This window comes from Micromys minutus, assembly GCF_963924665.1.
Source record: "Micromys minutus genome assembly, chromosome: 30".
NCBI classification, from domain to species: Eukaryota; Metazoa; Chordata; class Mammalia; order Rodentia; family Muridae; genus Micromys; species Micromys minutus.
This window is the reverse complement of record NC_137965.1, coordinates 31855130-31881205: the sequence shown is the minus strand read 5'-3', so window position 1 is coordinate 31881205 and position 26076 is coordinate 31855130. Positions and strand designations below refer to the sequence as shown.

Genomic DNA, 26076 nt, shown 5'->3' with positions numbered 1-26076 from the left:
CTTAGGACTACTTTTAAACAGTTTCAAAGGAATTAAAAGAATTATCCATGTGGACATCTGGCTGTGCACATGTGCACCACACGTGTACTCGTGCCCTGGAGCCAAAGTCCCCCAAATCTGGATGGAGTTACACTGAGCAATGAACTGCCACATAAATGCTGAGAATGCAGACCCAGGTCCTTGGGAAGCAGCTGGCTCTTCCTAATTGCTGAGTCATCTCTCCAGGACTGTAGTCCCTCACTTGAGAGACAGAGGCAGGAGGATCAGGAGTTCAAGGTCATCTTCAGCCACACAGTTTGAGGTCAGCCGGACTTTGTCTTTAAAAATAAACAAACAAATAAATAAATAAATAAGCAGGATGTTCCCATCCTGATAATGGTGGGAACATAGACTTTGCCCAAGGAGTAACAGTGCTGACCTTAGAGGACATAGAGAAATAGATCACACTTGGGTCTACTATCCCCAAAGTCCCTTCCCTTTTCTCTCTGTCTCTTTTATCCTCTGCCACCCCTCCACACACACACACACACCCCGCAGTCTGTTCCCATCTAAGCCCAGCATCTTTCCTTCGTGTGAATACTTGGACCCCTGACGGTCCTTATTTCTCTGTCCCTCTCTCTACATCTTCCTTTGCATTTCTGTCTCCTCATCCTATCTGCTTGTTGGTCTCCTATCCCTGTCTGCCCCTTTCAGCTCTTTTTTGTGGGGTGGGGTGAGGGGGCGTTCTCACATAGCCTAGGCTGTCCTCAAACTCGCTTTACAGCTGGGATGGCCTTGAACTCTTAATCCACCCTCCCTTATTCCCTCCATCTCTCCTCCGCCCTGTCTCTGATACACTCTCACCTTCCCATCTACTAATGAATGGCAGACTTCTCTTTGTGTCTCCATCTCCGCTTGTCTACTGGTCCTTTCCTCTCTATCCTTTCAGGCATCCCTCTCTCCTCCAGCATCCCTCTCCTCCAGCATCCCTCCACCCATCCCTACATCCCTCCGCCTATCCCTGCATCTTCCTACCACCTCCCTGTCCGTCCAGCTTCCAGGTCCGCCCCCTGCCACTCCCCCTCCCCCTCTGAAAGGGTTAACTGTGGGGAAGGGCCGGGAGTCCCCGGATGGTGATGTCAGCGTGCCGGAGAGAAAGGACGAGGTGGCGGGGGGAGGCGGAGAGGAGGAGGAGGCGGAGGAGAGAGGGCGCGTGGGGGGGCGGGGGGGATCTCGGCCTGCAGCATCCGCCGGCCCCGCACTTCAGACCCCCCCTGCAGGGGGAGACACAGGAAGGGGGGGCCGGCCAAGGACGGGCTGGGGAGGGGGGGCCGCGCAGCCCCCCCCCCGCCATGCTGATTCCAGGGGCCTGACCCCCCCGGCAGCCCCCCCTCCCCCAGCTCTGCGGCCCACCGACTGGGGGGGCCAGCCCAGCCCCCTGGGGACCCCCGGAGAAGTGGGGAGCAACCGGGGGGGCCGGGACGGAGGTGTCGCCGGCCCCCACCGGAGGAACGGGGCGACGGGCCGCAGGGGGGGCGGCCGGGGGACCGGTCGGGCCGGGACCAAGGGCACCATGTCGTCTGGGTCCAAGGAAGGTGGCGGGAGCTCTCCCGCCTACCACCTCCCACACCCACACCCACCTCAGCACGCCCAATATGTGGGCCCCTATCGGCTGGAGAAGACGCTGGGCAAAGGACAGACAGGTGAGCTTAAAACCTAAGCGGACACCTGGGGCGGGGGCGGGGTGCAAGAGGGGGCAGAGGGCGGGACCATGGCTATTTAAAGGGCAGACCCCTGGGCCCCTCATAGAAAAGGGGCTTGGATCCTGAGTTCCAAGTGCCCACGGTGTACGGAATAGAGAGTCTGACTCTGGGGCCTCGAGAGGGCAGGGGTCTGGGACTTCTGGGTCCGAGGGAGAAGTAGGAGTACGGACTACTGTGGCTCAAATAACCCCATTGGGGTAGATATTGGAGGGGCTTCAGGAAGCAGTGGGGAAGTATGCCCGTTGCGGGTGTGAGGCCAGGGCTAATTTTGCAAGCTGAGGCAGACGGGTGCTGCAGTACAGCCGCAGGCAGGGTGGAGGTGCAGGCTGGGTGGAGGTTCGTCCATCCTGAAAGAAGCTGCTTTTCTGTCCCTCTTGCCTGCTCAAAGGGGGCCACATGCACTATGGGCAGCAAGCTGGTGCCCTAGGGTGTGAGGTCGACTACAGTCTCCCCATTCTGCAGTGTGGAAATAGAATGAAGAGGTGGACTGTAGAAAGCTCAGCTCCCAGCCAGGAGTGACCCTGGAAAGCAGTTATCTTTGATTGATGCTAAAGGCTGAGTGTGGTCATAACCACCTCCTTTTAGGCAGGGGGCTCGAGGTGAACTGGGAAACAACCCCCAGTGTTCCAGGCTATGGGTCCTGGGTCCCTGAGAAGCTGAGCTTCAGGCCTGAGATAGGAGAGGGAGGTCAGTCCTTTATATCCCGGTAGTAAGAGTGTGCAGTGGTGTTGACCTCAATTCAAAAACTGTGGAAGGAGGAGGGGTCAGGAACCTGCACTGAGGTCTGAGGGAGGAGGGCTGGGGGCCAAAGAGGAGGGGTGAGATCTGGATTCCTGGGACTGAGACTACATAACTGAACTCTGGACTCTGAGGAGTGCTGGGGTAGTATGCATACTTTTTAACCATGGCAGCTGTTTTTTAAGAGTTTTTTTAAAAAGGATAATTGAAGGGTTGGGTTTTAGAATGAGGTGAGGATGGGGAAGCTTGGGAAAGAAGAAAAATTGAGAGTGTATCTTGTAAGATTATAGGGCTTCTGAAATCTGAAAGGAAAGATGAAGTTGGGCAGACATTCCAGAAGGCCAGAGAGTCAGAATGAAAGGCCACGGGAAGCTGGTGAAGGGGGTAGACAGAGGGTGGACAGTCAGAAGGACCAGAGTGGGCAACAGGAATGGAAAGGAGTTTGTGTTTTGTAACAATGGCAGCAGTTGGCCACCAGTTCAAGTGCAGAAATTCAGGATAGAAGATGAGTAGCCAAGTGTGGTTGGGGGGAGGGCAGAGGGGGTGTGGCAACTTAAGAGCTAGGGGAAACTTTAGGAGAACACTCCATATTTTAAATCCGATCTCCAGGTCTGGTTAAACTTGGGGTCCACTGCATCACGGGTCAGAAAGTTGCTGTCAAGATCGTGAACAGAGAGAAGCTGTCAGAATCGGTGCTGATGAAGGTGGGTTTGTATGTGTGTGCGCAAGTTCGTTGGTATTTGTGTGTGTAGTGGGAGCGTCCTTTGGTGCAGACAGAAAGGTAGGGAGGTCATGCTGACCCGTCCTCTTGTCTTCCTGGCCCCTCAGGTGGAGAGGGAAATCGCCATCCTGAAGCTCATTGAACATCCGCATGTGCTCAAACTCCACGACGTCTACGAGAACAAGAAATATTTGTAGGTATTTATAGATGCCCAACCCTCCATCCTCCCTCTCCGTGGTATAGAGACCTCTCTAGAAACAGGACCTAGCTAGTGTAGCCTGGCAAAACTCAAGCCTTTGAGCTAGAGATGGAACTGGATTGGTAGCGTGCTTCTGTAGAGTGCAGGAAGCCCTGAGGCCAGCCCCCAGCACTGCGTAAACTGGTCGTGGCAGTGCACGTGTATCATCTGCTCTATTAAGATGAGGCAGAACTATCAAAAGTTCAAGGTCATCCTCAGCTACATTGTTGTGTTGGAGGCCAGAATGGGCTACTTGTGACAAAAGGAAAGAAAGAAAGAAAGAAAGAAAGAAAGAAAGAAAGAAAGAAAGAAAGAAAGAAAGAAAGAAAAAAGAAAGAAAGTAAAGAAAGAAAGGGGAAGAGAGAGAATAAAAAAGAAAAGAAACAACTTTTTTGAATTTTGAAGTTGGAGCACTGAATGCCCAGTCCTTCCCTTGGGTAGAGGAGCATCCAGTAATCTACACGCCACCTGATACTACTAATAGTACAACAGATTAGAGTGGTCCAGAGAGCAGAGCAGAGGCTCAGGCTCTTGCTGCCATCTTTCTGCCTCAGCCTCCTGAGTAACTGGGGTTACCAGCCTATACCACCAAACCCAGCTAGTTGCCTCTTTCTTTCTAAGGCAGTTAGGGTTACATTAGCCTAGAAGGAGCTTAAAGGATCCTTCTAAATTCCACTCTGGAACATCTGAGGTTTCTCCTATCCCAACATTATTTCCGGTGCCAAGGCTAGCTACCCCAACAGTAAGCCTCCTCTGGAGTTCTGTGCCAGTTTCACAAAGTCCATTATGGTCCAGTTAAGATGGGGGTGGGGTCAGCTGTCTGAGCCTCAGAGAATGACTCTTTTGTGCCAACTTTGGTGGCCCAAAGAACAGCTGGAGTACACGATGGAAGAGGGGGCCGGCCTCACAGTCCCCCTCCCAATTCCCCAACCTCCCCAGGATGTAGGATAAAGCCACTACTCCAACATCCATCAAATTAGTATAGTAGGTTTCCCCAAGCTGGAAGCAGTGTGCAGTCCCATGTCCTCATGGGAGTTGTAGTCCTTTGGCTTCTCAGGTGTGGAAGCAAGGAGAAGCCATTGTCTCCACAATTGATGGTTACCACTCCCACTCCATCAAAGCTGAGAGAGGGCTCATGAGAGTTTGTGCTTCACCTGGGAATCTAGCTGGCCAACAGCTCAAAAACCGAGATTTTGTTTCCTGGGAGCTGATAAGAACTGGAGGTTTAATCTTTCAGAACCTGATGGGATTTGGAGTCTCTAGAATCCAGATGGCTGATGGGAATTGGGACTGCCTATCCCAGAGGCTTATGGGAGTTGGGAGGTTGGGAGGATTTTGTTTTGTTTTGTTGTTTTCTTTTTTAACTTCTTTAAATTGATGGGCATTGTCGTTTGTCTTTGGTGTATACTGTAATTGTCACTACCTAAAAGTGAATGAGAACTTGGATTTGTTTGCATTCTAGTAAGAATTAGAAGCTTGGGCTGTGGGTGGGGAATGTGCTAGTGGGAATAAGGTCTTTATTTCCCAGAGTTTGGTGGGGATTATGGTTTCTGACCTCAGGTGCCAATGAGGTTGCATTATCTCCCAAAACAACCAAGAGTTTCCTTGGGAATCAATGCCACATGGGACTAGTGGGAATTGAGTTTTGGTTTCCTAGAGACGCGCGGATATTGGAATCACTTTTCCTGGACGCTCCTGGCAACTGGAATCTCTTTCCCAAGAACTGCAGTTGAAATTTCTTCCTTGCAGAGACTGGTGGGAATTAGGGCTTCACTGTCTTCAGAAAAGGGAGACCAGGCCTCGGTCCTTCACGTTCCCCTTTCAGCCCCTCTCCCCATCTGTGTCTTTCAGGTACTTGGTTCTTGAGCACGTTTCTGGTGGTGAGCTGTTTGACTACCTGGTAAAAAAAGGGAGACTGACACCCAAGGAGGCCCGGAAGTTCTTCCGCCAGATCGTGTCAGCGCTGGACTTCTGCCATAGCTACTCCATCTGGTGAGGGGACAGCTGCAGAGGGGAGATGACTGAGGGTGGCCCAAGAGGCTGGTTGCTGCAGCCACATGAAGGGCTAAGCAGAAACCAGTGTGGTTAGCCCTCAACCCTAACCTTTTTTAAATTCCTGGTATTGTAACTCAGACCATACAATTTACCCTTTTGAAAAAGTGTACAATTTAGTGGTTTTAAATACATTTTCAGTCTTGTGTATGGTTGCTATGTAATTTTAGAACTTTCTTTTAAGCAAGTGTGTGTGTGTGTTGTGCTTTTGAGTGCTAAGCAAGCACTACCATTTGCGATACATCCTCAACTTTTTTTTTTCATTTTTCTTTGTGTATGTGAAAGAGAAACCAGGTTTCATAAAGCTCCTGTCTATGTAGACCGGGCTGCCCTGGGCTCACTGCAGTCCTCCTGTCTCAGCCTCCTGTTTACTCACATTACAGGTGTACATGGCCACACCCAGCTCTAGCTCTGTTTTGGTGTTTTGTATGCTTTATTTTTTTAATGGTCTGTGTGAGAGAGAGTGTGTGCACACATGTGTGCAGCAGTGTGCATGTGAAGGTCATATGGCAACTTTTAGGAGCCTGTTCTGTGTACTTGTGAATCCTAGGTATCAAACTGAGGTCATGAGGCCTGGAAGGGAGTGCCTCCCCGGCCCTCACCCCAGCCATCTTGCCAGCACTTCTGTGCTGCTTAAAACTAAGTCACAATCACTACAGTTCTATCCAATGGTTTCTTCTAAAAGTTATACAGTATTATCTCTTGTGTTAAACCTGGGGTCCCTTTTGAGTTATTAGTAATGTTTGATATGAGGTAAGGATCATGCTTCATGTTTATGACATGGATATCCTTACAGAGAGATACTTCTTTTCCTCAGTGACCTGCCTTTAACCAGGACAAAATATGATGTGTGTAGCATTTGGGGTGAGGGGTACATACCCGTAATCCTATCGCCCAGAAGACAGAGGCAGGAGCTCTATTGAGAGTTTGGCACCAGCAAGGTCCATATAAGGAATTCTAGCCCAGCCAGGGCTACATAGAAAGACCCTATCTCTAAAAACAAAGGAGGTGTGGCTAAAGAGATTTCTCAGTGGCTAGAACATGTAATACAGAGGATTCAAGTTCAAGTCCCACCACCCATATCTGAAGCCTCACAACTGTTGGAGCTCCAGGATCCAGGAAGATGAAGTATCCCTCTGGCTTGATTAGACAGCTGCAATCACACACACACACACAGAAATAATAAATCTTTTTTTTTTTTTTTTGAAGACTTTACTGTTAGTTTAATAGAGTACATTTCTTTTTTTTTTTTTTTTTCAGAATAAGTAACTATTTTTAATTTTTTTATTAGACATTGTTTGTATTTACATTTGAAATGTTATCCCCTTCCGGTAAATCTTAAAAAAAAAAAAAAAAAAAAAAAAAAAAACTCAGATTATTTAAAATAAGTTCAGCACCTTTTTGAACAGCCAGGGGTTCAAGCTCTGACATGGAAGACTATAACCTGTAAGGAATAGTATTCAACACAGTGCGTGTGACCCACTTACTGACCATTCCAAATAAAATTATGGAATTCTACAGGCCCGTTTCCCTCCATATTTGACTAAATCTTGAGGAGTTTGGTCCAGGAATAGAAATGTCCTGAGGAAGGAGCCAGTTGTCTGTTTTCAGTGTAGCAAGGCTTTTCAAAAATTTAACTTGAAGCCTGTTGTGGCCCAGCACTCAAGAGAGAGAAGCAGGTAGATCTTTAAAGTGTTTTAAAAATTCCTTGATATGCACTCCTAATAATAACAATGGCACTAGCTGGGCATAGTGGTACGAGCCTTTAATCATCGAACTTGGAGGCCGAGGCTGTCAGATCTCCGAGTTCAAGGTCATTGTGGTCTACAGAGCAAGTCCCAGGAAAGCCAGGGACACACAGATAAACTCTGTTTTGGGGGAGACTTGATAGGGAAGTATTTTTATATTTCTTGGGGGTAGTAAGACAGAATCTCACAGTGTAACCCAGAAGGGCCTGGAACTCATGCCAATCCTTCTGACTCAGCCTTCAGACCCTGGGATGACATGCATGAGCTACCATACCTCGCTGTGTTTTTATATTTCTCTTTTTTAAAAAATCTTTACTTATTTACTGGGGGAGGGGTGCAGGTGCCATGACCCCAGCTGCTCTTTAAGAAGACCTGGGTCCAATTTCCCACACCTGTATGGTAGCTCACAATCACAACTCCCATTTCCAAGAGATCTGACACCCTTCCTCCTCCTCAAGCACCAGGCTACTATCTATATGGTGCCAATATGTACATATAGGCAAAATACCCATCCACATAAAATAAAGCAATTTGAAAGAAAGAAAGAAAAGGAGAAAACTGAGCAGACTTGGAAAGCATAGCACTGAGCTAGGTGACCCAGGCCCCGGGCCCGAGAGGCCCGTCACTCTCTTCTGTCCTCCAGAGTCACTGCATGCACACATACACACATGCATCCCGCTCAACAACCAGACACATAAAGTAAAATCTCAAAATTAATTAAAAAGTAAAATGATGGCACGTGCATTTAATCCCTGCACTTGGGAGGCAGAGGCAGGTGGATCTCTGTAAGTCCAGGGCAGACAGAACCTGCCCTGAAAAACAGGCCAACAAACAAAGCACAGCAGAGAGCAATTGGGTAAGATACTAAATGTTGACTTTTTCTCAAGATTTATTAATTATATATATAAGCACACTGTAGCTGTCTTCAGACACACCAGAAGATCATTACAGATCTCATTACAGATGGTTGTGAGCCACCATGTGGTTGCTGGGAATTGAACTCAGGACCTCTGGAAGAGCAGTCAGTTCTCTAACCGCTGAGCCACCTCTCCAGGCCCCACTTCTTGCTTCCCAGGCATGCCCATGCATGTGTACATGCCCATACATGTGTACAATCCCATACATGTGTGCATGCACATACATGTGTACATGCCCATACATGTGTGCATGCACATACATGTGTTCGTGCCCATACATGTGTACATGCCCATACATGTGTACATGCCCATACACTTGTGCATGCCCATACATGTGTACATGTCCATACATGTGTACATGCCCATATATGTGTGCATGTCCATACATGTGTGCATGCCCATACATGTGTACATGCCCATGCATGTGTGCATGTCCATACATGTGTACATGCCCATACATGTGTACGTGCACATACATGTGTACGTGCACATACATGTGTGCATTCCCATACATGTGTACGTGCCCATGCATGTGTGCATGTCCATACATGTGTACATGCCCATACATGTGTACGTGCACATACATGTGTGCATTCCCATACATGTGTGCATTCCCATACATGTGTGCGTGCCCATACATGTGTACATACATGCCCATACATGTGTACATGCACATACAGAAAAAGGAATGAAGCAAAAGGCTCAGTGGAATATGCCTGTAATCTCAGTACCTGTGAGAATAAGGCAGAAAATTTTCAAATTAGATGTCAGTGTGAGCCAAGATCTTGTAGCATCACACACACACACACACACACAAAAGAAAGTCAGGCTTGATGGGACATAGTTGTATCCCAGAACATAGGAAATAGAGGCAAGAAGATCAGGATTTTAAGGTTATCCTCAACTACATAATCAGTGTGAGGCTAGCCTGAGCTATGTGATGCCTTTGTCCTTAAAAAAAAAATTTAGAAGTACTGCACTTCAAGAGAGGTGGATCGAGTGAGGCTGGGCTTTCCTGCAGCGTGCAAAGCTGAGCCCCACCTGTCTGTCTCAGTCACAGAGACCTGAAGCCAGAGAACCTGCTGCTGGATGAGAAGAACAACATCCGCATCGCAGACTTCGGCATGGCGTCCCTGCAGGTGGGGGACAGCCTCCTGGAGACCAGCTGTGGGTGAGTGGGAATCCCTCCATGAGTTCCTGGGAAGAGGAAGAAGCCAGCCCGGGCTCATGGCCTCTTACTGCTGTCTCTGTATCCTTCCTTCTCTTTCTCCAGGTCCCCCCATTATGCATGTCCAGAGGTGATCAAGGTGAGTGAAGGGCTGGGGAGGTTAAGAGGAGGGGACAGAGTCGGGACAGAAATGCTGTTGAAATGACACCTTTTGCCTTTGCAGGGTGAAAAGTATGATGGCCGCCGGGCAGATATGTGGAGTTGTGGAGTCATCCTGTTTGCCCTGCTTGTGGTAAGGTGCCTTTTGCTGCTACCGCTGTGTTTGTGGAACAGAATCATCCAGTGGATCATAAAACCCTACGTGCATTCTCACCCCTGAGGCCACCTCGAGAGTGTATGTGTGTGCCAGTGCAGGTGTGTGTGTCTGTGAGATTTCCCAAATGTGTGTATGTGATCTCTTAAATACTTGTATATATCTCCATGCAGTCAGTCACACATGCATACATATTTGTGTGTGTGGTATATGTGTATGATCTCTCAAATATATGCATGTGTGATCACATACATGTAAACATGTATGTATGTTCTCTCATATATGTGTATGGATATGTATGTGATCTCTCACATGTGTGTGTGAGATCTCCCACATATATGTGTGAATTTTTATAGAGAGCAGTGGTTCTGAACCTTCCTAATGATGCAACCCTTTATTTAACACAGTTCTTCATGTCCTGGTGACCGCCAACCATAAAATTATTTCCATTACTTCATAGCTGCATTTTGCTGCTGTTATGAATTGTAACATCAATATCTGTATTTTCTGATGGTCTTAGGCGATCCATATGGGTAATTTGTCCCCCAAAGGGGTGGCACTCACAGGTTACAGAGAGGGCCAGGCAGTGTGTCATGTCTCCCAGGCCAGGCTTAAACTCATAGATTCTCCTGCCTCTACCTCCCAGACGTTTAGATCACAGGTGTGTACCAACACACTTGGTTTGTGCAGCGTTAGCAACTGAACCCAGGGCTTTTCGTGCTAGGCCTAGAACGTGCCTCTATCCTTGCTAGTTTTTCTGTGACTCACCTAGCATATAGCGGCACCACTGTAAACCCTCAGCCCCATGGCCATTGCTCCTGCACACTTCCCAGAGCCTCTCTCCGACCTCCCTCACCCCTTCCCCAGGTTGGATCTTGCAATAAGTGTCCTTCTTCCTGGCTATGGTCCGGGTTCTCAGTATCTCAGTATGCATTTTGTTGCATAATTCTTCAAGCATTATCTTCCCTCTGTGTCTGTCATAAGCTCCTCCAAGTTGAGGACCAAGCCAGTGGCTTCCATCTTTGTGCATTTGTTTAGTTGTCTCATCTTTGCAGATCCAGGGTTGGCCTGTCATAAACCTCTGAATGCAGTATGAACTAATAACTCATTTAAAGCAAGCTTTCTTTTTATTTTTGTGTACCTGTATCTTTCTCTCTGTGTGTGTGTGTGTGTATCTGTCTGTCTGTCTGTCTGAGGGAACTAAAAGGGTATCAGCTCCCCTAGAGCTAGACTTAGAGGTGGTTACAAGCCTCCTTGTGTAGGTGCTAAGAACTGAACTTGGGTCCTCTGGAAAAGCAGTCACTGCTCTTAGCTACTCAGCCATCTCTCCAGCCCCCGAGTGTGTCTGTTTCTTTTTAAGATTTTTTTTTCTATGTATGAGTGTTTCCCCTGCATTTATCTGTGAACTATGTGCTTGTCTGGTGCCTGCGGGTGTTAGAAAAGGTGTCTGAATCACCTGGAACTAGAATTATGGATGATTATGAGGACAGCATGTGGACGCTGAGGACCAAACCCAGATCCCTCCAGGAGCAGCAAGTACTCCTAACTGATGAGCCATTTCTCCAGACCCAATTTGGTTTTTGGGAGGGGGAGGGGTGTTTTTGTTTTGGTCTCGTTTTTGCTTGTTTGATTGTCCGTTTGTCTTTGGTTTTGAGACAGGATTTGTCTGTGTAGCCCTGGCTGTCCTGGAACTCACTGTGTAGATCTGGTTGGTCTTGAACTCAGATTTCCCCTGCCTCTGCCTCCTGAGTGCTGGGATTAAAGGCTAGGTAGATACCATGCTGGAAGTTGAACCCAGGGCTTTGCGTATGCTAGGCAAGCTCTCTACCCACTGGGCTAGATCTCCAGACCCAACACTCAGCTTTTTGTCATCAGTAGGGAAAGGACAGAGTTCAAATCTCTACTTCCTCACCTTGGACAAATAAGTTACTCTCTTTGTGTTAGTCTTCCTCATCAAATCATTATGTGTGAACTGAATAATTACAGTACCAACAATTATGAAGATTTAAATTAATGCAAGATCCCAGGTTCCCCTCCAGTACTGCAAACAGACAAGCAACAGAAAGTACAACAAACAACTTAGAGCAATAGCTGACCTTGATGAAAAAGGGGCGGAGCCTAGCCGGTTGGAGCAGAAGCAAGAACCACTATTCCAGGACTCACTAACTCACTGATCACAGTGATTATATAAAATTGGACTTCCGAGAGTAATGAGGACCAGCTGTGCTGTGGCTGACATTTTTAATCTGTCCCATAGCCTTTCCCAGTAGAAGCCTTACATCCCTCACAGAGGCGAGAAGCTGAACCTTACTGCCAATGCCATCAGGTACCAGAACCAAAGACAGAACTCCAAGACCTCAGATACCAGGGTCAGCCATTTAAAGCATTTGGGAAAGCCCTGAGACTCACCTCTCCCAAGAGTCCTCCTCTGATTCCTTATGTCAGACCACATCCCCTTCTTGCTCTGTCCCAATCTTGAATGTTCCATCATCCGTTCCACCTGGATTTCCCGATTCTCCTTTTATTCTCAGCCTTTGTTATTTTAAACATTTATTTATGTGTTTATTTGGGGGGAGAGGGTGTGTGAGCTCAAAAGGTATCCAAGGCATGTATCAGGTCAGAGAGTGTCTAGCAGGAGGTAATTCTTCCCTCAGCATGTGGGCCCCAGGGATCAACTCTGGTACATGGGCTTGGCAGCACGTGCCTGGGTTACATGTCATGTCACGGCCCTGTGTGAGACAGGTTCTCATATATCCCAGGCTGGCCTTGACCTCATTATGTAACTGGAGATGACTGACCATCTGATCTTCCTGCTTCTACCTCCTCCCAGGGCTAGGGTTACAGGAGTCAGTTCCATGCCCTGTCTATACAGTGCTGGGAATTACGAAGTTTTGTGCATGATAGGAAAGCTCTCTACTGCCAACTGAGCCACATCTCCAGCCCCTCTTTTTTCTTTCCATTTTTCTTTCTTTCTTCCTTTGTTTGTTTGTTTGGTTGGTTGGTTGGTGTTTGTTTCAGACAGGGTCATTGTATGTAGACCAGTTAGGCTGGCCTCTAACCAACAGAGGTTGCCTGCCATGTCTACCAAGTTCTGGGATTAAAGGTATGCACTACCACACCAGGGTCTTTGTTAGTTAGTTCGTTAGTTGGTTTAGTTAGTTAATTCGCTAGGTAGTTAGTTTGTTTGAGACAGGGTGTCACTGGTAACCATGGCTGGCTTAGAATTCACTATATATACCCCACAGAGATCCAGCTGCCTCTGCCTCCCGAGCACTAGAATTACACCACACTGAGATCTCTCACTTGTTTATGGATGTGGCTATTTATTGTTAACATATATATATATACATACTGAGATTAAAGGCATGAGCCACCCAAGCTGGTCATCTCCCTCCCTTACTCTTTCTCAGACTAGGTCTGTAGCCCACCTAGAGCTCACTCTGTAGTCCAGGCTGGCCTCAAACTTGCACCAGTCCTGCCTTAGCCCCTGAGAGCCAGGGTGACAAGCACGCATCACCACACCTGGTAAATATAGAGTGAGGAGTGTAGTCTCCAGAGGGTTCCTTACAGTGCTGAGGCCTGAACCTAGGGAGTGGTGTGCGCTAGTGCGCTCTACCACTGAACTAAGTAGCCCCGACCGGCCTAGAATTCACTCAGTACCAGGCCCGCCTCAAACTGTGCAGTGGTGGTTTTTGTCTTGTTTTAGGGACCTTCTGGTCCCCTGCAAATCTTTGACATGTAACTTACGTGTTTGCTTTGACAAATTGCTGAGCTTCTTGTGTCTTAACTTCATCTTCAGAGGTGAGGATTATGATCTGGAGAGATGGCATTAACTGCTCTTCCAGAGGACGTGAGTTCAAATCCCAGCACCCTCAGTAGGCACTTCATAAATGCCTATATCTGCAGCTCCAAGAGATCCGATTTCCTCTTCTGGCTTCCAAAAGCACCTGTACACATATAGCATCCCACATGTATGCATATGCAAATACACACACACACATACACGAATCTAAATAAAAACAAATAAATTTAGCTCAACAGTTAAGAGCACTAGCTGCTCTTCCAGAGGACGTGGGTCAATTCCAAGCTCAACAGCTATAATTCCAGTCACAGGCATCTGACACCCTCACAGAGGCATCCACGCAGGCAGATACCAAAGGACATAAAATAAAAATAAATTCCTAGATTTTTTTTCAATATTTTTTCTTTGTTTTTTGTTTTCAAGACAGGGTTCCCCTCTGTAACCTCGGCTGTCCTAGAACCTGCTCTGTAGACTAGGCTGGCCTCAAACTCACAAAGATCAACCTGCCTTTGCCTCCCTAGTGCTGGGATTGAAGGTATGTGTGAGGATTAGTGTGAGGAGGAGTAATTTGGTTTTGACATATTTTTTGTTTTAATGTGGGTTTTGTTTGCCGAAATGTTACATCACCTAGGTTGGCCCCAAGCTCACTATGCAACCAAGAATGATCTTGAACTTCTGGTCCTCCTGCCCTGCCTCCCAAGTTCTGGGGTTGTGGGCCTGTGTCACCGCTCTGGTACTGGGGATCAGATCCAGGGCTTCATGGAAGTTAGGCAAGCACTTCACCAGCTGAACCACATCTCCAGCCCTGTCTAGGTGAGGATAGTAAGTGTCCTCCCCAAGCACACTGTAGCTATTTCAGACTCACCAGAAGAGGGCGTCAGATCCCATTACAGAGCCACCATGTGGTTGCTGGGAATTGAACTCGGGACCTCTGGAAGAGCAGCCAGTGCTCTTAACAGCTGAGCCGTCTCTCCAGCCCATCACCGGGACAGTCTTAAGCTTTACTACTACCTAAGACAGAGGCTCTCAACTTTCCTGGTGCTCTGGCCCTTTGTACAGTTCTTCATCTTGTGGTGACCCCCTGGCCATAAAGTTGTTTTTGTTGCTACTTTATAACTGTGATTTTTACTACTGTTATGGACTGTTGTGTAAATGTCTGTGTTTTTTTTTTTTGATAGTGTTAAACAACCCCTGGGAGAGAGTCATTTGACCTGCAAAGGGGTTATGACCCACAAGTTGAGAACCACTACCGTAAAAACAGATCCAATGATGTAGCTCACTTGGTGGATTGCTTGCCCAGGACACATGAAGCCTCTGGTTCCATCCCCCAGACTACCTAAACTGGGCCTGGTGGTGCATGCCTGTAACCCCACCAAAGGGCTGCACCCCACAGGTTGGGAACCACTGGCCTGAGGGTTTAATGTCTTGCACAGGGGGCACTGCCCTTTGATGACGACAACCTGCGACAGCTGCTGGAGAAGGTGAAACGTGGTGTCTTCCACATGCCGCACTTCATCCCTCCAGACTGCCAGAGCCTCCTGAGAGGGATGATTGAAGTGGAACCCGAGAAACGGCTCAGTGTAAGCCGGGAGGGGCTGGCAGAAGAGAAATGGTTCGTGAGACGGCAAAATCCCTAGGAGAGTTTCTGGGCCTGACTGTAAATCCTGGGACTGGAGGAGTTTGCTGGTTAAGCTACAAGCCAAAGATCCAGCAAAACATAAAAACTAAAGAATCATTCCCAACTTGGACCAAGGATTCCAGGCCTTGGAGCCGGTTGAGGGATGGCAGGGATTGAAAATGCTGGCACTGTGAGTGCAGTTAAGTGCTTTACCACCACCAGGCGAAGGGACGTGGTGTCACCCTGCCTGGGGTTGGGGGATGAGGGTCGGGGACCTTCAAGAGCCAATGCTGATCAATTTTACTTAATTGCTTTGCCCTCTGTATGTGACCTAATTTCTGCTTCTCTGTGACCCAACCCTTCACAGCTGGAGCAAATTCAGAAACATCCTTGGTATCTGTGAGTAGGAGGGAATTGAAAGGTGGAGGGTGGGACGCCATGTTCCAGATGGGTGGAGTGGGGTGGAGGGAACTACAATCTCAAACTTCAGATTATGGGGCAGAGGACAAAGCTAAAAAAGGGTAGGGTGTGGAGACCTGAGGGAGGGGCGAGGGGCGAGCCAGCACTCTTGAGTCAGAGATTGGAGAACAAGAACCTGGACCTCTGAGTCTGAGGAAGTAAAGCTGGCGAGCGGGACTCTCCAGATCCGGGGACGAGTGGTCTGGACATGGGACATAAGCCTAGGATGATAAAGGCTCTATCACAGACGCTGTTTTCTCCAAAGCGTCTGTTCCTGCACCATTCCAGGGGCGGAAAACACGAACCAGACCCTTGCCTGGAGCCAGCCCCAGGCCGCAGAGTAGCCATGCGGAGCCTGCCTTCCAATGGCGAGCTGGACCCTGACGTTCTGGAAAGCATGGCGTCTCTGGGCTGCTTCAGAGACCGCGAGCGGCTGCACAGAGAACTGCGAAGTGAGGAGTAAGAGCTCCCAAGATCCTCTTCACCAGCACCCCACTTGAATTGGGTTGAATGGGTTGTGGCAATTCCCTATATAGCCTGAAGGGGGCTGCCACATCCACTTTCAAAGAACAAAAAATTTAGCGCTTGCGCACAAGAGCAATTGTAATCTGGAAATGCTCAGAGAACGTATTGATGCTGAGAAGGCATGAATGGTGTCTTCATTGCTTAGAACTTAATAAGTACTTGAAGTTGTGATGTACATTGGACCATAGGAAGCCAACTATGTTGGCTTGGGGGGAGAGGGGTGACATTCTGGGTCCAAAAAGAGAAATGAGACCTGAACACCCGTGTCTGAGGGAGGAAGGCTAAGGGGCTTGGACTTGAGGGGCTGTGATGGAAGGGGGAGGTCTGCACTTGAAATTTTAAAGGAGGACTGGGGTCTGGGTTCCTTGGTCGAAGGAAGAAGAAGATCTGGACTTGTACAGCCTTGGATGTGTCGACAGATCTGTTAGGTGGTCTGAGCTGGAAGAACTGCGGCAGGAGGGAGGGGGTCTCATTCAGACACCAATTTCCTTAGTTTACATGAGTTTTGTTTTGTTTTTCATTGTTTTTTAATTATGTATGGGAGAAGGGTGTAAAGGCCAGAGGATAACTTGGCAGGAGTTTGGTCCTCTCTTTGCACCATGTGGGTCCCAGGGGTCCAATTCAGGTTATTAAACTTTAGTAGCAGGCACCTTTATCCATCTCTAGCCCTGAGTACTGATTACTGACCTCAATCCTCCCTTAACCACCTCCCTCTTCCCTGCCTTAGGGAAAACCAAGAAAAGATGATCTATTATTTGCTTTTGGATCGGAAAGAGCGGTATCCTAGCTGTGAAGACCAGGACCTGCCTCCTCGGAATGATGTTGGTAAGAAGGCAGTCTGGGTAGTTCAGATCCCAGGATTCCTGAGGGAGAAGGATGCTGTAGGCCCTGGAAGTCTATGTTTAGACAGCTAGACATTTATGAGAACCTCTCTCTGCTCAGAGCCTCAGTTTCCCCACAAGTCATGCTGTGTATACCTAGGCAAACTTACTACTGAGTGGGTCAATCTCTCCCTCAGACCCACCTCGGAAGCGTGTGGATTCCCCCATGTTGAGCAGACACGGGAAAAGAAGGCCAGAGCGGAAGTCCATGGAAGTCCTCAGCATCACAGATGCTGGGAGTGGTGGGTCCCCAGTGCCTACCAGGCGGGCCTTGGAGATGGCCCAGCACAGTCAGAGGTGAGAGAGAGGCTGTCCCCTCTGAGAGAATCTTTTTTTTAAGATTTATTTATTTATTATATGTAAGTACACTGTGGCTGTCTTCAGACACACCAGAAGAGGGCATCAGACCTCACTACAGATGGTTGTGAGCCACCATGTGGTTGCTGGAATTTGAACTCAGGACCTCTTAACCACTGAGCCATCTCTCCATGCCATGGAAGAATCTTCATCCCAGAATATAGAGGGAACAGAGCGCTTTAGGCCCTGCTCAATCTCCTGTGCCTGGTCCCTCATCTGGGAGGACATGGAAATGGAGAAACATCTGAACCTTCTGAAACTCTCAGATAATTTTTTTAACCCTGTAAACAGATCCCGCAGCGTCAGTGGAGCCTCCACTGGTCTGTCCTCCAGCCCTCTAAGCAGCCCAAGGGTAAGACTAGAAGTTTTTTGAGTACCTTCAGCGTGCCAGTCTCTGCTTAGGCTAGGGTTGCAGCCTTAGTGCGTTGGTTGGAGACTGTGCTTGTGCCTCAAATCCAGAGCGTGGGTGGGACTGATCGAACTACAATTCCCAGCATGTCTTGCAGTCCTCCCTAGTGATTCTGAGCTAGTAATGCTCCCAAATACAATTTCCTCCGGGAAGTTGTAGTCCAAATTCTCACCTGGTCCTGCTTCTCCACAGAGTCCGGTCTTTTCCTTCTCACCGGAGCCAGGCACTGGAGATGAGGCTAGAGGCGGAGGCTCCCCAACTTCCAAAACACAGACGCTGCCTTCTCGGGGCCCCAGAGGTGGGGGCGCTGGAGAGCAGCCACCACCCCCCAGTGCCCGTTCCACTCCCTTGCCTGGACCACCAGGCTCCCCGCGCTCCTCTGGCGGAACCCCCTTGCACTCACCTCTGCACACTCCTCGAGCCAGCCCTACTGGGACTCCAGGAACAACGCCACCTCCCAGCCCAGGCGGTGGCGTTGGGGGAGCTGCCTGGAGAAGTCGTCTCAACTCTATCCGCAACAGCTTCCTGGGCTCCCCTCGCTTCCACCGGCGCAAGATGCAGGGTAAGGGTCTCAGCAGATGCTGGGCTGGGTTTGACAACTGCTGGATTCTAATATGGGAAGGAGAGGCTAAACGTCTTGTCAATACGGGAAATTTATTGGGGTCTTCAGATAGGAAAGAGACTACTTTCCAAGTCCCAAGACTAATGGGGATAATAAAGTTTGGAGAGAGGCAGGTTTGGGGGCTTGGGGGACATGGGAGCATTGTCCTTCCTCGGTGTACTCTCAGTCGCCTACTCATTGGTCCATAGGGGCTTGTGCCCATCTTGGGGGATGTGGTCTAGCCATACTGCCTGTTCTGAAGGGCTAGATCTGACTACTGGAGTTAGGGTCAGCCATCTGGGAGATGACTGAACCCACAGAATGCTGGATGATAAATAATAAAAAAGTACTGCCTGCTCTCTCCTCTCCCTAACCAGTTCCTACCGCTGAGGAGATGTCCAGTTTGACACCAGAATCCTCTCCTGAGTGAGTTCAACAAGGGAAGAAGGAACTAAGTGGGAACCAAGGGGACTTGTCTCTTAGTGCCTTCTTGACCCTCCTCCTTCTATCTATCCCCTTCCACCCAGGCTGGCAAAACGCTCCTGGTTCGGGAATTTCATCTCCTTGGACAAAGAAGAACAAATATTCCTTGTGCTAAAGGACAAACCTCTCAGCAGCATCAAAGCGGACATTGTCCATGCCTTTCTGTCGGTAAGAGTCCTGGCATCCTTATGGACCACAAAGCTACACCTCCCTGCCATTCTATCCCTGACCTGACTTACATCTGAGACTCATGGGATTTGTAGTTTTCCACCAAGAGGTGGACTTGATCACTATGGAACAGAGAGACAAGAACAGATGATCGGGCCCAAAGCCTGAATGGTGAATTAATAAGACCCTAAATAACAGGTCCCAGAGTACCAGTGGAAGATGAGTTGGTCACCATGCTATAGCAAAAGATCTGAGGAGGTGGTCGGAGGAGAGAACTTTCTCTGTGGATCTTAACACTTCCTACTTCCTACGTCCAACTAGTCCACAGCCCTCTGTTGTAGGACGGTGATGGGATGCTCAGTTACTAAGACATGTGACTTGTGGAGGGAAGGAGAGTGTATTTCATGTGATGTAGGAGCCTGGAACTGTCCTGTAAATATCAGAGACCACATGAATTTAGGGTTCATTCTTATCAGAGGAGTTATAGAAGATAAACCAGTGGGTCCTTCCAAGGCCTAGTTATTCTGTTACCCATTGGCTGATGGGACTTGGTTTTTGTCCAGAGCCAGGTGTAGGACAGTTAGTTATCTGTTCCTTAGATTCGCCTCATCCTCATTCTCATTCCTCCCTTCTAGATCCCCAGCCTGAGTCACAGTGTGCTGTCACAGACCAGCTTCAGGGCCGAATACAAGGCCAGTGGTGGCCCCTCCGTCTTCCAGAAGCCTGTCCGCTTTCAGGTGGACATCAGCTCCTCTGAGGGCCCAGAGCCCTCACCCCGAAGAGATGGCAGCAGTGGAGGTGGCATCTACTCAGTCACCTTTACTCTCATCTCTGGTGAGTTTCTTTTGAACTTTGGGGTATTCAGGATCTCTAAAATAGGACAGGAGGGCAGCAAGAAAGGAGTCAGCCAGCACAGAGCGCTTTGCTTCCCAGAGCGTTTGTCTGCACGCACTCTTTTCTTTCCACTCTGTCCAGCACGTGTACTATGAAAAATAGTTCACAAGTATCAGTAATCACTCATTTTACAAAGGGAACAAAACCACAGAGTGCTTTGTGCTACCTTTTCATCTCCATCTCCTAATAGAAGAGTGAGCGTGCTAGCCTCAAACATCGGTCCTTCCCAGAGCAGACTTCACCAGCCTGCCCCTCAGCTAGCCTCAAACATCGGTCCTTCCCAGAGCAGACTTCACCAGCCTGCCCCTCAGCTAGCCTCAAACATCGGTCCTTCCCAGAGCAGACTTCACCAGCCTGCCCCTCACTTCTTCCTGCATTCAGCTAAGCTGCAGCCCCAGAATTAAATCTAGGCAGCCATGACCAATCAAGAGTTATCCCAAGAGAGGAAAAACTTTGGGGATATGTTTCTCCCAATTCTTGGTTCCTTGTCACCAATTTTAATGTTATGATCAGGAGATGAATTTGCTCTAAGAGTTTCTAAATCAGGCTACACTGTATGTGTGACACAGCAGTCATGTGCCGTTCAAAGGACAGTTTTGGGGAGTCAGTTCTCTCCTACCATGTGGGCCCCAGGGATTAAACTCAGGTTTTAAGGCTTGGCAGCAAGTACTTTTACCCACTGAGCCATTCTGCCAGCCCAAGATTTTTGTTGTTTAGATAGTTTCTTTCTTTTCTTTTATGTTTTTATTTTTTGGCTTGTTTGTTTCTTTGTTTCTCTCATTTTTCTGTGTTAAAATGATTATTTTATATGTATGGATATTTTTCTGCATGAATGTTGGTGCATCATATGTGTGCCATAAGAAGGAATTAGATTACCTAGGGCTGGAGTTACAGGTAGTTGTGAGTTACCATGTGGGTGCTAAGAATCAAACTCAAGCCCTCTGGAAGAGCAGCCAGTGCCCTTGCTCACTGAGTCACCTTTCCAGCCCCTCACTTATTTCTCTTGTGGATTCCCTGCCACACATTTTTTTTTTAAGTATTTATTTACTTTATTTATATGAGTACACTGTAGTTGTCCTCAGACACACAGAAGAGGGTATCAGATCTTATTACAGATGGTTGTGAGCCAATGTGTGGTTGCTGGGAATTGAATTCAGGACCTCTGGAAAAGCAGTCAGTGTTCTTAACCTTCCCCACCCCATTTTCATTCTTAAGGAAAGTTAAATGAGCAACAACATGTATTTTAAATAGAAACCAACAGCCCAATGATGTCGTGGTGTAATGGTGTTCCTTAAGTGCAAGATATAGATCCATTTGGGGAATCCGTTTTTTATACGCGTCCCAACAGAGTCAGGAAAATTAGCCCTGAAAGAAGGACAGTCTTCTGGAGGGACCTTGCCTGCCCAACTCTCAGGCACTATGCTTCCTGTTTACCATCTTCCTTCAGGTCCCAGCCGTCGGTTCAAGCGTGTGGTAGAGACCATTCAGGCGCAGCTGCTGAGTACTCACGACCAGCCCTCCGTGCAGGCCCTCGCAGGTAAGTGACAGATTTGTGGTGGGCACACATCCAGGGTAACCAGTGCACTCAAGTGTCTCTGCGTCTCTTAAACTGGCCCACTTCTTGGACTTTTGGCCAGTGTCTTGCTGAGGTCTCCCCTGCGCTGTTGGGAATAGATTTCCCCGAAGAGGCTGGGGTCAAAGAAAAGAATTTCTCAGCCATCGGAAGACCCTAAAACAATAGTGGCCCCCAAGTTAGGAACAATGATGCTACAGAGCTCAGCAGCCATATCTGCCCTGTGGGAGAGTGACCAGTCATCCTAGGAGCTAAAGCCAGGGGGGATACGACAGATTGGCTGCCCTCTGGGCAGGACCCAAATGCTACTGTCACTGAAGAATATAGTTCTCTCTGGCATCCAGGGGTAGACTGTTTGCCTAGAAATGAGAAAGGTCCTGGATTCAGTCCCCAGGAGAAAAAAAGAAATGCAATAAACTTAAGCTGGGTGGCTGATGTGATTTGTTTGTTTTGTTTGAGACAGGTTTTGTTTGTTTTTTTGTGAAGCTTTGGCTGTTCTAGAACTCTTTCTGTAGACCAGGATGGCTTTGCACTCACAGAGATCGGCTTGCCAATTCCTCCAAAGTGGGGGGACTAAAAGGGTGTGTCACCATCATACAAGTGAACTGGGTGGCTTTAAAGTACTAGGAAACTGAGTATGGAAATGCATTAATGCTTGTAGTCTGAACGTCAAGGAAGCCGAGGCAGGGAGACTGCCACAAACTCAAGGCCACCCTGAGGGACTAGTTTCAGGCCATTTTGGCCACTTAATAAAACAGTCTAAAAGCAACACGCGAGGCAGTGACTCACATAGAGAGCGAAGTGTTGTTAAACTGCTGCTGAAAATGTCAGCCAGCACAGTGGGGTGGAGTCCAGAGAGCCAAAAGTTCAAAGTCATTTCCAGCTATATATATCAAATTCAAGGCCAGACAGATATTCATGAAACCCTGTCTCAAAAATTAAAAACTACAAAAAAATATTTAATTAAAAAAAAAATTTTTTTAAATAGAAGTTGGGCAATGCTGGGTCATGCCTTAAATCTGTTAAAAAAAAAAAAAAAAAACAGAGACAGGCAGATTTCTGAGTTTGAAGCCAGCCTGGTCTACAGAGTGAGTTCCAGGACAGCCAAGGCTACACAGGGAAACCCTGTCTCAAAAACACAAGCAAATAAATAAATAAAATAAACATAGTATTATTTATTTTACTATAAAATATAAATAAATATTTATAATTATAATATTTATTTAATATAATTAAAATATAAAATATACTTATTATGTTTTTGCCTATATGTGTACATTACAGACATCAGCCTACACGTGTGTCTGTACCATGTACATGCTTGGTACATATGGAGGCCAGAAGAAGGTATCATATTCTGAGTTACAGAAGGTTGTGGTCTGAGTGAGAACGGTATGCTTGTCCTCTGGAAGAGCAGCCAGGGCTCCTAGCCATTAAGCCATTTCTTCAACCCAGGAATGTTTGTTCATAGACTAAAGTCCAAGATCTGTGCAGCAAGAGAGATTTTGTGTCTGTGTACAGTCCATTTCCTCCTCCTCAGAAGCTTCTGTGTCTCTAACATGGTAGAAAGGCAAAGGAGGAGCTTGTATTTTGGTTTTTTTTTTTTTTTTTTTTTTTTTTTTTTTTTTTTTCCCCCAGACTTGGTCTCATATATCCCAGACTGGTCTTAAGTTTGGAATATAGTTGCAGATGATTTTGAACTCCTGGTCCTGCCTCTGTCCCAGCTGAGATTACAGGCGTGTACTACCAGTGAGCTTTCACTGATGTCTTTTATAATTCCAGGCCACTAATGCTAGAGGCCCTGTGGACGTCATGTGAGTTATGGGAATACAACATTTAGCCTGTAGTAAAGGTGTGTCGGCCATAGCAATCAGAGATACAGAGATGAGAATCCTATGTGAATGAAAGGTTTGCTTAGGCAAGCAGGTTCCATTGTAGGATGCAAGAAAGGACGGAGCATGCTAAGTACGCAGGAGTAGAGTGAGGCTGGCCTAGCATCCCTCTGTCTGTTTCCTGTAGAAGGGACCAGGCAAAGAGAACCCACAATGAATATAGCATCCCAGGAGCACACTAGTGGCTTGACTCATGTCAGGGCTGGTCTAGGCTTTGGGCTCATCTTTATGCCTGCCATTAGTAAGTGACCTCAGAGTTGGTCCCTGAAACAACACAGACTTTTCAGACTGCTGTCCTAGAGGTGACTTCAGCATGTCTTCCTGAGAGCTGTCCTCTCTTGCTCTGCAGTTCCTCCAGAACCAGTGACACTGTTCTGCCCCTGACATTACTGTTCATTTAAGGACTTGGGTGACTAAACTTGTCTGCCCAGATAAGCCAAGGTAGTCTCCCCACCCACAGGGATTATTGAATCACAGCACATGGTTTTAACACTTTGACAGGTTCACAGCTTTATGTGAACATCTGTCGCAATGCCGGGGATGCCACAGCCTCCCTGAGGGACACTTGTCAGTGTGTGGACACTCTTTGATTGTCTCACTTAGCGGGCAGGAAGTTGTCATTGACACCATGTGGGTAGAGACCAGGGATGCTGGAAAAAAAAAAAATAATAAATAAATAAATAAATAAAACCCTGTAACTCTCACAACAAAGTTACTCAGCCTCAGCACCAGTGCCCAGTTAAAGGACTGGTTGCTACAACAGAATACCTCACAAAAGCAACTTCAGGAAGTGGGAACTGGCAAGAGGGCTTAGCACTTAAAGGTGCTCAGCACTGAGCCTCACACCTGAGTTTAAGTTCCTGTGACCCACAGATGAGATGGAAACCAAATTCCTGAAAGATGTTCTCTGATCTACACACACACACACACACACACACACACACACACACGAAGAGGCATGATGGCTGGCAGGAGCTTGAAGCAGCTGGTCACAGCACAGTCAGGATACAGACAGTGATGATGGTGTCCAGCTCTGTTTCTCCTTTTTATTCAGTTCAGGACCCAGCCCCTGGAGTGGTCCAGCTCACACCAGGGCAGGTTGTCTTTGCACCTGCATTATTCTAATTCAGACCATCATTTACAAACATGCTCAGAGCCTTGTTTCCACCATGACTCTAGATCCTGTTAGCCTGACTTGCGATCCAGTCACTTGGGAGGCTGAGGCAGGAAAAAGAGAAGCCAGCCACTGCAATGTAGCTCTGTAATCCCAGCTCCGGGGAGATAGAGACAGAACCCCTACCCCATCTAACCAACTGATAAACCCCAGGTTTCATGAGAGAGCCCTCCGCTTGTGTGCCACGGCATGTATGTGTCCCCACACAAAATAAATACATAAAAAAATGTAATCTAAGAAATCAGATGAGCTGAGCCTGAGGACCTTTAATTCCAGCACTCAAAAAGCAGAGGCAGGCAGATCAGTGAGTTTGAAGACTGGTCTATAGAGAGTTCTGATGTTGACCTGCATGTATGCGTAAGCTTCTGTGCACACACACGCTTCCACATGCATGTGTAGTATGGCCTTCTTGAGGTCAGCAGAAGGATCGGCCCCTACCGACAATTTGCAGTACTGTGAGCCCCATTCCCATAATTACCCGTAGTTACAGCCATGGTTGGTTGCCCCTGAAAGCTGAGAACTTCTTGTGGTAGGCTGGCCTGGGCCTCAGACAAACTGGGCAGGTTTTTCGAAGCTAGAATATTCCTGTGGGCCTCGTGTGGGGAGTGTGCTTCCATATGGCAGCTGCCTCTGGGACTTAGAGTCCCACAAATGGTGGCCGTTATCTCTGTTATGGCTGTTATTACATTTATTTATTTGTGCACTGGGGTGAGCACCATGGTGTACATGTGGAGGTCAGAGACCAACTTGTGGGAGTCGGTTCTCTCTCCATCTGTATGGGTCTCAGGGATTGGACTCAGGTCATCGGGCTTGGTGACAAGTTCCACTGAACCATCTGGCCAGCCCAAGTTTGGTTTCTTGGTGCTACTGTGACCTACAAAAAGGAGCCTCAACCTGGATTCAGCAGCCTGTCTTCCTATGCAAAATTATCTTCTCCTTTGCAGATGAGAAGAACGGGGTCCAGACCAGGCCTGCTGGTACCCCACCCCGAAGCCTGCAGCCCCCACCAGGCCGCCCTGACCCTGATCTGAGTAGCTCTCCCCGCCGAGGACCCCCTAAGGACAAAAAGCTCCTGGCCACCAATGGAACCCCTCTACCCTGACCCCAGGGGGCCAGGGAAGGAGGGGAGCCCCCTCCACCCCCTTCCCTGCCCCCCTACTGTGAATCTGTATATAAGGCCCAAGGAGTATGTTGGGAGGGGGACACAAAACTCAGCCTTGCCCTGCAGGGATAGGGCTCCAGGGGCCATACCCAATGGGGGGAGGTTCTAGGGTAAAAAGGGGGTGGGAGCTGTTTTTATTTATTTATTAACTTATTTATTATTTTATTTATTGATCAATCTCTGCGGATGGGGTGGGGGAGGGATGGGGGTGGCTTAGCAGATCCGGACAGGGCCCTCTGTCTCTGTGTCATCCCCAACACCCACTCCCTTCCTGGGCCCCTGCTCCCCACCAGGTCCTTCTCCCCCTTCCCTATGACCTTCTGTACGGATTTGCTCTCCCGGAAGGAATTCTGGTTTCGCGTGATCCTGCCTGCGTCCGTGTCTGATTCCGCCGGCGGCAGCAACAACAACAACAAAAATAAATAGCCTTGATCAGGGACA

General features: G+C 48.1%; 1 protein-coding gene across 1 annotated transcript; it reads left to right on the top strand.

Annotated features, from left to right (window-relative positions):
• Nucleotides 1-1537: 1537 nt before the first annotated feature.
• On the top strand, nt 1538-25575 carry BRSK1 (BR serine/threonine kinase 1; the record flags this gene model as incomplete). The annotated part of the gene is made up of 19 exons (XM_080941619.1): nt 1538-1682; nt 3090-3184; nt 3309-3394; nt 5291-5431; nt 9211-9327; nt 9430-9463; nt 9548-9616; nt 14873-15019; nt 15425-15456; nt 15805-15975; nt 16769-16866; nt 17060-17219; nt 17571-17631; nt 17881-18250; nt 18667-18715; nt 18817-18940; nt 19576-19774; nt 21282-21371; nt 25418-25575. Exons 1-19 carry the CDS (start codon nt 1553-1555, stop codon nt 25573-25575), a joined length of 2331 nt encoding a protein of 776 aa, XP_080797745.1. The 5' UTR covers nt 1538-1552.
• Nucleotides 25576-26076: the final 501 nt, after the last annotated feature.